General features: G+C 34.1%; 1 protein-coding gene across 1 annotated transcript; it reads right to left on the reverse strand.

The window, feature by feature from the left end:
• Nucleotides 1-3,894: 3,894 nt before the first annotated feature.
• On the reverse strand, nucleotides 3,895-11,755 carry slf (C-type lectin domain-containing protein slf). Its single transcript, XM_071597427.1, has 3 exons — nucleotides 11,599-11,755; nucleotides 8,780-8,959; nucleotides 3,895-5,758 (listed from the first exon to the last, which is right to left on the reverse strand). Exons 1-3 carry the CDS (start codon nucleotides 11,753-11,755, stop codon nucleotides 5,376-5,378), a joined length of 720 nt encoding a protein of 239 aa, XP_071453528.1. The 3' UTR covers nucleotides 3,895-5,375.
• Nucleotides 11,756-12,171: the final 416 nt, after the last annotated feature.

Genomic DNA, 12,171 nt, shown 5'->3' on the forward strand with positions numbered 1-12,171 from the left:
TCTAGATAAATTTAGATAGATAACATTTTATTGTTTTTAATGAATTAATGGCCAATACTGACAAAATAATTATTGTTTATGGCCCCCATGCTGTGAAGCACAAAAATAATTATGCATGTATTTTGTTACACATGATGAACTCATTTTTTGAGTCAGATGTGATTTGGTTAATATATGTAACTTTGTCTATGCTTGCAAGGGATTCCTGTTGATGGACTATGCCTTTTCAAGAGAACTGACGTTCATGTAACGACTATAAGCTGATGACATTAAAAAAACGTACATTAAACCATGTTTTGTGATTCAATATGCATACCCAATCTTGAAGTTTTCAAATAATTTTATCACTGATTTCAAACTGAATGACTGAATCAACTCATAAAAAAAGTTATTGAGCATTTGAAATAAAACTTCCATCATTAATCTCTAAATATGGCTGTGTATAAATGAAAATATGCTCAGTAAGAGCAGATACTAGTTATTTATGAAAGGTTGTGAATGATGTCATAGCAACTCTATATGTTATTTATGATAGATGCATTGCCCTTGTCTTGATAAGAAAGTCACCATTTTATTAAGTTTGATTGCACATCTAATTGGTGGCTTATGAGGACCCTTCTTGAAGTATCCACTATGTAAGTAAGGACAATGTTAATGCAACTTGGAGTTTGGGGGGATGTGAATTGGGTAGATGAAGGGTGTGGTCAAAGAGATTATTGCTCCCACTTCATTACTTCATGATGGGGGACATTAAGTATCATTTTCTCCCTCCTGCCCTCCAAAAGTTGAAAAAAAAGAAAGCAGGAAAGGGAATATTTAAATGTTAAAGATGCAGAAAGTTAGTAGCATTAAACATGGCCATAGAAATATATATCAAGGCCATAGAAAATTTGGGATTATCAGAGTATAATATAAATTAGGAAGTGGTACTTATGTGAAATATCAATCCAGATGATTCTGCATTTGCATAGCAGTCTAGTGAGTTTGCATTCTATCTGATTAATAAATGGAAGCTCTTCAATTGATTATATTGAGCTAAATCACAACATATTGCTTGGAAGTTTTCAAATATGCCATTGTTCTCATAACATCTCAAGTTTAGTTCACTCATTTTCATTATTTCCTTGCCTGTTCAGGACTTTTTTGACTTGATTTTCAACATCTTAATCACAAAAACAATTAGCAATGGCCTCTATTCTAACTCCAAATCCAAGCAGGCATGGTGTAGTGCATAGCATCAAGATTCTTCATTTTTTTTCTTTGCTTGATTTAAAAAATTTTCAATTTCATTTGGCTCAATCAACACTGATTGATGAGCTTGACATTTATCCTTTTCAACTTTTATTTTCCCCTGGTCCAGTAAGAGAAACCTTGGTTTATGTTTTTTTAGTTCAACTCCTTTTGGTGGGCCAGAGAGTACTCAACAAAAAATATTTTGTTGTTGTTTCTTTCCTCCGTAATCTCTGCCAGTTTATGCCTACAAAATGAGAAGCAATCTTCCTGAATGTGCAACTATTCACTGAACAATGTTTCATATACATAATGAAATCATTGTAGAGCAGAGCTACCAAATGATAAAAAACAGATGCACAAAAAGTATCACGATGCATAATTTTGATCTTTTTTAGTTTTATGTATTTATAATTTAAATATAATATTTAAATATAATTTAATATTTATAATTATAAATTTTGTAATATTCCCATAAAATGATTGAATAAGTGCAAATTGAATCTTCAAAATAAAGAGAATTGTCTCTACTAAGAGTTATTTCACTATTTTACCACATGCAGTTTCATTAAAAGCTATATACCTGTAGTAACAAACATAATGGAACTCTACCAAATTGCAAATTTTTTTGTAAGCTGGGAAATCATCTGGGCAATTGCTGCAAATCTTAGAACATCAAATTTATAGATATCATCTGTATACAAAGTTGCACACTTTAAACACAGTTGCTTCCTCAGTTATTTGCCATATAATTTTCAATCTGTTAAAAATAAACTTTTTCCCTGTTCTAATTCAACTCTATTTATTATATTATAAAACTCTTATGCATGAACCAGCTGTCGCAAGAAAATATAGTTTAGCGATTAGAATAAAATCACATTCCTTATAAAGTGGAAAAAAATATTTGCTTAATATCACGTTCCTTAAAAAATGGTTTTCTTAATGTCATTCCAAAGATGATAAACAATAAACCCAACTGATTTATCATTCAAAAGTTGTGTTGTTCATTCATAGGTACATAATTAATTCCTGTACTTAATTTATGTTCTCACAACATGAATAGAAAAGGCATATGCCTATTGACTACTACTGACTGGAGGGCCAGGGTTCGATTCCGGGCAAGCCTCTCTGGGCACCTGCAGCTCCACCCAACTATGTGTTTTTTTTGGGTACCAGATCTTCCTGGGAAACCATTACCGGCACAGGGAAAGGAACTGGTCCCCCACCCTGATTTGGGTATTTCACACACTATTGGGCTTAGTACTGGGTGAACTCTACCATCAACTACCAAACTGACCTTCGGGTTGATTACTGTGTTTATGGTTCATAGTTTTATATATATGTATATAAATATATATATATATATATATATATATATATATATATATATATATATATATATATATATATATATATATATATATATATATATATATATATATATAACGAACATCTTGTGCCACCGAAAGATCATGTTTCTGGACATGGCTGACTCCCCGTAAGCCTGGTTAATCATACCGACAGTTTCGGTAGACGATTTCCCAAGCTTTACCGCAAATTTGATGGAATAACGCTGCTCCAAAAACTTCGGCATCGCGTTCCGTGACGTGGGTCGAGCGTGGAGGTTTGCGTTAACAGAGCTCCTCACTACACCACAGCTCAGAGCCGACTGCCTTTTTCAGCGTCGCTTGCCAACATACCCCCCTCCAATCGCAGCCCGTCAGAGCGGTGCTGGGCGCGCCTGGAGCGGCGGGAAAAAAATCAGTACACTTATTTTCCGGACGAACCCTGTATATATATATATGGCAGTGGGATGTTGAAGACTGTGATAGAGGGGAGAATGTTGGGCAAAAGAGGAAAGGGAAGGAACAGGATAGGGATGTTGGATGGGATGAAGGGAGGAAGAAAGTACTCAGAGATGAAGAGGGACCTGATATAGAGTAGGATGATGGATTGTGTGTTTTGTTAGGAGTAATAAAATGTTTGTTTGGTAGTTGTGTCCATCCAAAAACCTACCTTAACCGGTAGATTACCTTAAAAAAAACAATTATATATATATATATATATATATATATATATATATATATATATATATATATATATATATATATATATGTATGTGTGTGTGTGTGTGTGTGTGTGTGTGTGTATAAGGACCCATTATGACCTGTCAAACTTGTAACTAAAAAGGTTAAACTTTATGTTTAGGCCACTAATAATCAGTTTTCTCCCTTTGTGGGAGTGACCCGCTGGATTTATGTGGAGATAGGCTGTCAAGGATTGTTCTGTCATTCCAGATCTGACAGGAAATTTGCTCATGTATAGCCAGCTAATTAAACTAATTTTGATTTATGTTCCACTTTCTGCCAAGTAAGGGATCATCTAGATTGGCTTACAAATCCACCAGGGATGGAAAAAAAATATCATTACAGGTACACAGTTAGCAGAGTGGTAATTTTGGAATTTTCTTTATAGAAAGATCCAATGCCTGAGAAGAAACATTTCACATAAGATGGTTATAGTCTTTAGTGGTTATTTTTTAAATAGTTACACCGTACATATTAGTAAAAGGCCAATTCCAGTCTCAATAAAGCTCAAATAATTCATGAAAAACTCATTATTTTCTAGACTTTATTTTTTTCATTTACAATTTTTTATGGTGATAATAAACAAATTTTAGTTATTTTTCCATGAATATATTCACAACATGTATGTATCATGTATTCCAAGAATTACTCCTTGAAGGGTATTATTTTAATGTATTTCAGTGCTTGCATTCAACTATTGCCATTAAAAACTAAATATTTTCTCTGATCCTAACATGGTTCCCTATTCTGTAGCTTTTTGTGTACCACTTCTTAGAATTAAATTCAGAATATAGTTCATTAATAATGAGAACACATTAACAGCTTACTACTAATATCACTTTCAGAGTATCTAGCATTTCCAAGATAAGTCCTTCATGGCCAACACTAAATGAATTTAATGAATAAAGTGGTCCCATATGATGTGATGCAACTTTTATGTGCACTGTCAAATGTGTAATGTGTACTTTATTCAAATAAGCTTGCGTTATTGAATTAGCTTAAAATATTTAGACTTTACGGTATGATCAAAAGGTTACCATGCATCTATAAAATCAAGACTAAGGACTCACCCTAGATACAATCTGAATATCTATGAATATACATTCATAATTACTTTTACAGAGAATTACATTAAGGCCTATGTGATAATCCAGTGAATTTAACTTGTACCACAATCATCAAGTTATTCAAATATTCATCATGGACAATTCATTGGGGTACTTAGGTTTTAATTTAAAAAATTGGCCCTAAAATTCTTGGAAAGAAACTTGAATGATAAATTTGAGATTTTTCTTTACAATCATTCCATCTAATTATATTAGATTTATGCTTGAAACATACATACACATTAAGAACATGTTCCACTAATTAAAAAAAAAATAATGCCCTTAAAAATTCTCTTTAAAATAAATAAATGTTTTCCATCCATAAAAGAATGCTGCCTTGTTGAAATCAACTCAATTCAAAAAATATTTCATATCTCTGTACAGTTTCCTGTTTTATGATATTTACAAGTAAATTTTTTAGTGTCTTATTCTTTGTTTATATATTCCCTTCGAGAGAGGGTCAACAAATAATGAACCTCTTAAAGGGTATCTATATTTTTTATCCAGTGGAGGAATCTACACTCTCAAATACACTTTGCCTGATCTTTATTTTACCTATAGATTTGCCTCCCTGGATTCTCTCATCTGACTTGGAAAATAGCTACCTTCATGCATCTTATATTAAAATTATGTAGTTTTTCAAAGAAATGCTTTGATGGAGAGAATTTGCAGATATAAAATGCAGAAATTATTTTAAAGCTCACTCTAGTCAGTGGCAAATGGTATACAAAGACTTGATGACCTAAGAAGTATCTTGTTTATCACTGACTTTCCAGAACTTTTTGTGACTTCTCACATATTTATTTGTAAGAATAAAGAATTGTTGTCCCAATGATGAGAAAAAATGATTCAATCCTTCCTAAAATGTTCCAAAAATAAATATCTGGTATTGATATTTCAAGAAAGGTATCTTCTGTGTATGCTTAGGTTCTTTCCTTTCTGGAATATGTCTTTAGAGGGGAATACCTCTATTTTTTTGAGAAACATAATTGAGTAGTTCCTCACTATCTTCGCAGATGAAGGGTTTCTCATGGTAGCATGCCACATCATGCCATGCAATGCCATCTCCATAAACATTGTTGAGAACAGCCAGGCATGATTCTGGGGTCTGGTTGATGCGGAATTCAGCATTGTCTGGTTGAGGGCGGCGCTCATGACCTGTTTGGCTCCATGGATTAGTGGGCCATCCAGCAGGAACTTGATTTGTTGGGGACATCTTACCCCTTGTGCCAGACCAAAACCATCCATACAGATTTTTAGGCTCAAGATCGCGTCTGTTCTCACAACCCTTGAAGTCACAAAGACGTCCACTGGTCCAGATGTATGGCGAATTCCCTGGTTTTGTAAAAATGCAGTAATAAATTGATGTGAATTCAGTAATCAGTTTGAATTTGGATACGGTTCCATTTTACAGATTGATGGGCCAATGACATAGTTTAATTTTAATAAAAAAAGCATATGGAAATTATACCTCACTAAAGAAAATCACTTATTATTATACTACTACACTTCATACGGGATGAACATATAATTCTATAATTAGAATCAAAAATAAACAATTAATTGTTTTATAATAAGTCACTAATTACTTACCTATTCATTTATTACAGGCAGTTATCATACATAAGTCAAAGGCCAATGGTAAGGAGGTTGTGGTAGTCATGTTTGAGAGTATAAAATATAAACAATTCTCCTTAAATGAATATTATTCTTGAGTTATCAAAGGATAAAACTTTGAGGGCAGACAATTGGAAACAGCCTTTAGCAGACTATGTGACTGGATGAGCAGTCATATGTGACCTGCATCCATTACATTTGAACAATTTTATTGGAAGGATGAATTATAGAAAAATTATTGTAGCACTGTAATTTTCATGACAGTCCAAGAATGAATTAATCAATTTCTGGATATCCATCATGACACAATGCTACACCCATGCCTGGATCGAGAATCAATCCTGTAACCTTTGAGTTAGCCAGTAAGTACATTACTAGAATAGGTAATTGAATCAGCAAAGTCTATAGCATGAAAATGCCATCTGTCAATTTGACATAAAAGTCAACAGCGAAAAGATTCTTTTGCTGTACTCTGAAGAAGTTACAAATTTAAAAAAATGTACACATAATTTCTGTTCTGCATATCAGCTTCTACCATATCTCCTCTGCTTTCAAATAATTCTGCATATGCTGTTAATGGTACAGCCTTCTTGTATGGAAAAAGATCTTTATGGATATGGATAGACATTTTGGATTTATCATCCTATCACTTTGATTGAAAAAATTAATTATGACAAAGCTCAAAGCTTGAATGCATTCCACTGGCATGACATATTAAAAAAGACATAGTAATACAAATAGACATATTGCAGGCTTTATGTTTATATCTAATATTTAGTAAGTAATATTCATGGAGAAAGATTTTTGATGCCTGTTTGTTATTTTTAATCTTGAATTTTTGATCTTTCATGGCAATTACACACTGGTGGCAGTTGATAGGTAGTACCTGTCTACTTTCTGCTAGGTACTATCATTTCTGATTGGCAGACTTTTCTTTTGCTACTAAGATTTATTAATTCAGTAATACTGAAATAATAAGTACATAGAATCTAATTGTCAAATTAAAATAATACAATAGTTAATTAATGAATAAAATTATATCCCAAAGATCTTAATACATAATAACCATGCATTTTCCATATTTGATTTTGATTCATATCTTGTGGGGCAAAACATTATTAGTTTATGTAATCAATCAAATGGATAAGAAAGTGCAGATTCCATTTGAAAAATGGCACAAAAGGGATGAATAATTTCTCCATCATATTAGTCAGGAAAAAACACCAATGAAACAAAATCCCATTCGCCCAATGCAGGGAGAGAGGCATGCAAAAGTATGGAGTCTGGGTTGCAACTTAAAAAGGTATATGTGCATGATTTGGTTTGCAATGGGACTCAAAGGTAACTGGTAATGGAAAATTCATTTTATCAAAAAAAGCCTGTAGTTTCATGAAAATTATAACATCTTGGTAGTATGCAGAACAGACGATACAATGTTAGTTCATTTATCGAGGCTGGAATCAGGAATCACTTATATTCTATTAAAGTCACTAGGCATGCTTACAATAGTTTTTAATTTAATGTATTCACTTTGGTAGGTAATGCATTTAACAATTCATCAGCAACTCTTTAGGTTATTAGTGTCATTATGGCTCCTCATAGATAACTGGTTGATGAAATTTTATTTGAATCTTAGAGCCAAAAATCTATGCCACAACATTATAATGGCCTTAATATTTGTGGACATCTTTTTAGGCCTAAAATAGGTCAATAACACTTCCCTGGTCCAAATTTAGTCAAAGTCGTTTTAGTCACATGCTTTAGAAAAATCAAGAAACATATTTTCAGGCCTCTTATCTTTGTCTATAAGCAAATTCAATTAGTAACATATTAAATTTAAATTTGTTAAATTTAAAATTACATTTTTAGTAACTCATAACCTATTAATTTATTTGTTAACTCCCACACATAACATGGTAATTTTATTTTTTTAAAGTTTCTGTAAAACTCTGCATTTTAAATCTTTTTCATAAGATGAAATGGGATCTTCATCATTAAAATGTTAGTTTTCTAATAATGATAGGGAAAAAGGGACAGATGAGTAAAATCCAACAGAGACTTCTCCTTATCTAGAGAAATGCCAACAGGATACATAAAGATTCTTTTTTACTGTTAAATGTGCAACTTTTTTTGCATGCATTTCTGTGGGAATAAAATATTTTTACTAAATTACCTAGAGAATTAAGAAAAAATTATTGATTAAATGCAACTGAAATTTATTCTAATAGTCTTTAACCTTTAACTGAATTCCGTTTTATATGTAGTATATTTGAAATTGAGGTTACTATTATAGTAAATATATCATATTGGGGTAAGTGCTTATGTTAATATGTCATGGGCAATTCAACTTGTTATAATGACAATTTTAAAACTGCTTATTTAAAAATTTAAAGCAGAAGAGCACGAAAATTAATTCTTAGAACCAAAAATATTAACATAAGTAAACTCTCCCTCCTTTCCCATACTGATCCAAAAGCAAGCTATTAGCATTTATTTCATGATGAATGCATCATTGTCATTAAAAGATGGATTGTATTCTAATAAAAACCTGATTTTTGTGAATCTTGGCTATTTTTACGAAATTCATTCTACCACCCGGCAAACCACGAAGATGGAAAACATGGGTCAAAATGATTGTCAATTTAGTCACAATTTTGTCAAGTACCATGCTATATGCTTCTGAGTCCAATCCAAGTTTCAAACATCATTACTAATGTGAATCTAGGGAAGGGTACTTACTTTGTGCAATCAGTCTAAATATTAAATCATTTTCATCAGGTGACTCAATGGAAACAAGGTCCATACAATACTCTCGGCATTCATTTCGAGCATCCAGCCAATCAAAGCGCTTTCCTCTGAACTGAGGTAATGTGTCACTGTAGAAATAGTTGTGACCTCTAAAGAAAAATTCCTTGGGTCCTGAAAAAAGAGGATAACATGCTTCAGTATAAAATTTTAGACAAACACAGAATGCATTTATGTGGTCTTTGTATTGAAAAGTTTATTCATGCTGGTTTTCATAGTTATAAAATGTAACCTTTTATAATAAGATTTAGTCATTTGGTTTCCAAAAAAAGATACCAAATGCATATAAATATTTAATGACTAAGTAGGCACTACTGGGACAAAAAATACTGTCAGTGAAACCATCAGCAGTTAATTCATGTGCTTTGTGCTCTTTGGTCTCTTTATCAGTCATCTTTAGCCAGATGCCAGTCATCTGAGAAGCCAACTATTTTGGCCCCTTATCTTAGAATAGAAATTCTGACCAATTTTATCGCTACTAAAAACTATAAAATATTTTCTGAGTGATATGCATCAAAATGAATTCGATATAATTAATACTTTACTCTTAGAGTTTCCTCTTCACTCCAGGATTAATATAGTAAGTCTGAGCTGCATAATTATTCTCTTAATTTCTATCAGAATTTTGCCATTTCCTTCTGTTCGATAGTTTTAAATAGACATTGTCAAATATCATGAATTAATTTCCGAAGAAATCGATATTTCAATTATTGAGATTCGACGCGCAAGGTTTTACTTTCTCTTTTATCATTTCAACGGTCGCGCGGTGCATTAGTACGTGATCCGAACGCCAATTTCTCGAAGCTCTTATGAATCATCTGGTCGAAGGAAAAAAATAAATAAATGGGAATAGCAACGGTTCCTTCGAGAGAGGCAGTGCATGCGGAGACTCCAGCGGCCGTGCGTGGAAGCGTGAGGGGAGTGTTATCACGTTGGTCACGACGCTGGAGGATCCTCCGCGTCACGAAAGCGGGTCACCGCGCACGGGGATTCATTTGTCGCGAAAGGTCATCGTGCTCCTTTCACGCGGCATCGCGACACGTGTTGCCAAACAAATGAAGCAGGAGATTAATCTAAAAGTTCGAGGAAAAAATTGATCACGATTGGAATCTCAAAGTCGGGCGCTGAGTTCCTTCATTGCACCAACGGGGCCGACGAACGAGGATGATTGAACAGAAATCCAAGCTCTGTCGGCTGCCGTTACGTCACATAATAGGGTTGCTAACGTTTGGAAATGCTTTGTAGTGCTATTGGTAATTTACGTAACTACCGTCTTGATGGGCATGAAGCGTGGTTTTCTTCGATTTTGCCGATGAAGCCTAGTTTCCGAATTTTAATATCTGTGCATTTATTAATTCCCAGAACGGGCCACTTTCAGAAATAGTTTTACTTTTTAATTTAACTTTCAATTAATTGGGCATATGAGTAGTACTTACGTAAATCTCCGAGGTGTAAGAGATATACCGCTTAGGAAAAGAATGCTACAACCTACAAAGTAGTAGCCCTTTACCTTAAACATGTAGGGCTGTGATGTCTTTATAAAACGTTTCACAGCAATCTAGCATGTACTTACGCACGATGAAACTATTATAAACAAAATGAACCATTTATTTCCCACTGGGCTAGGGAAAGAAGTGCAATCACCGGCTATTCTGAAGGTCAGAAGTTTGAATCCCGTCGCAAAGATCGACGTCGTGATGTATGTAATTAACTTTCTTGAAGGTGTTCACGCTCAGAAATTATTTCAGCCCGCCAAGCATCTAGATGACCCCATTGCAACTACAAAAGCTTGTGATTCTCTGTGAAATCAACGCTTCAAATACCCGTGGGAAAGAGCGAAAACGTTATTTTTACAAAGGGAAAAAGGGTTAATAACTTTTGCTTAGACTACAAAAAACTTGACCACCAACTGGGAAAGACTAAAGATAGCGTTCCTTAGTGCTAATGAAATTGTTTTGAATGAATGTAATTAGTATAATAAAGGAAAGACCCTGAATTTTAGTCAACATTTACAGAGGTGAGACAGTCCGCGGCACACTTTCCGCTGACCTTCGAGTCAATAGAAAAAGTACGGATCATCTTCCGATGCCATTAAGTGAAGATGAAAAAAAAAGACTTCAAGGCGAGGAAGAGGAATTCCGACAACTCAACGCGTAAACACTCGTGAACATCCTTGAGATTATGATAAATCGACGGAGATGACGAAATTAATAGTGTCACACAAATGCGGAAATACATTCCTAAAATTTTTGCAGAAATTAAAATTTGACAAATGTCCAAATTAAAAATCTCCCTTCAGCAGCCATATTGTATGAATTTTACGAACACCTAAGGCAATTCCCTCTGCACGGAAACACTAATTACTAGCGTAATGTGCGATACTTTCTCTACCACCTTGTGTTTCTGTGATGAATATCCAGCGGTTAGTTACAAATTGTAGGCATATAAATCTCGGAATACACTAAAAGGTATCCATGGATTCCTTAGGAGAAATTTCCATCGTTCCTTAGTTTTCCTTCCGGACCAAGTGTACTTGAAGCTTTCTTCCTCCACATTTTTTCTCAACTCTCTCCTCTCCTTGAGTGACACTCTTGACTTAAGCCAAAATTTGGACACCATTGGGATCTTCCTTTACATAGTGAACCGAAAACAGAACCTGTTCGAGCTTCCTCATACCGGCTGCCCTGTAGCGATCGAACGGTTAAAGTTCATTTTGAACAGACGGTGTAAAAAATAGCGGGAAAAGTACTTACGTTGAGAGCACTTGCTTGGAACAGGAAGAGATAGGAAGCGTCCAGGTTTTGCTGGCGCTCCTGGTCTCTTACCAGAAGCAGCTCCACTGCTAACGTCCCCGGACGTGATGGTCACTGATATGGCAATGGCCACAGCTACTACCCACCAAGTAGCCATCTGGAAGGGATATATTATGATACCTTACATCTGATTCCCAAGCATTAAGGAATATGACGCCATAATTCGCAAATATTGTACATGCATATACAAAAGTTTGCATCTGACATCGTTCCAACAGTCACAGATGTCGATCAGAAATTGAGCCAAGAATAAGAGCAAAATTTTTGTGGAATCAATACGATAAAACGAAAAATAAACGAATCGATACACACATTCCGACAAAGGAAATATTTATTATTAAAATCTAAAAAATCTTTTGTGCCGGTGTGAAATAAATTATTCTATTGAAGAAATTATATTTTCTTCAGGGGGAAAAAGATAAATTTCCCTGCCATACGTAAGCGGGAAAGAAGCGAATCTCAGTCACAGGAAAATTAGGCCAAACGTATTTAATGTACAGATATGCTTAAATT

The sequence above is a fragment of the Hetaerina americana genome, unplaced genomic scaffold (assembly GCF_022747635.1).
Source record: "Hetaerina americana unplaced genomic scaffold, ioHetAmer1.1.p SCAF_9, whole genome shotgun sequence".
Lineage (NCBI taxonomy): Eukaryota > Metazoa > Arthropoda > Insecta > Odonata > Calopterygidae > Hetaerina > Hetaerina americana.

What these genes read in the sequence shown, in the direction of transcription:
- slf (XM_071597427.1), bottom strand. Translation starts at nt 11,755, where the DNA reads ATGGCTACTTGGTGGGTAGTAGCTGTGGCCATTGCCATATCAGTGACC. An exon ending in TCCAAGCAAGTGCTCTCAAC is followed by an intron (nt 8,960 to 11,598) that starts GTAAGTACTTTT and finishes CTCTTTTTTCAG; the next exon opens with GACCCAAGGAATTTTTCTTT. An exon ending in ATTTAGACTGATTGCACAAA is followed by an intron (nt 5,759 to 8,779) that starts GTAAGTACCCTT and finishes TTACAAAACCAG; the next exon opens with GGAATTCGCCATACATCTGG.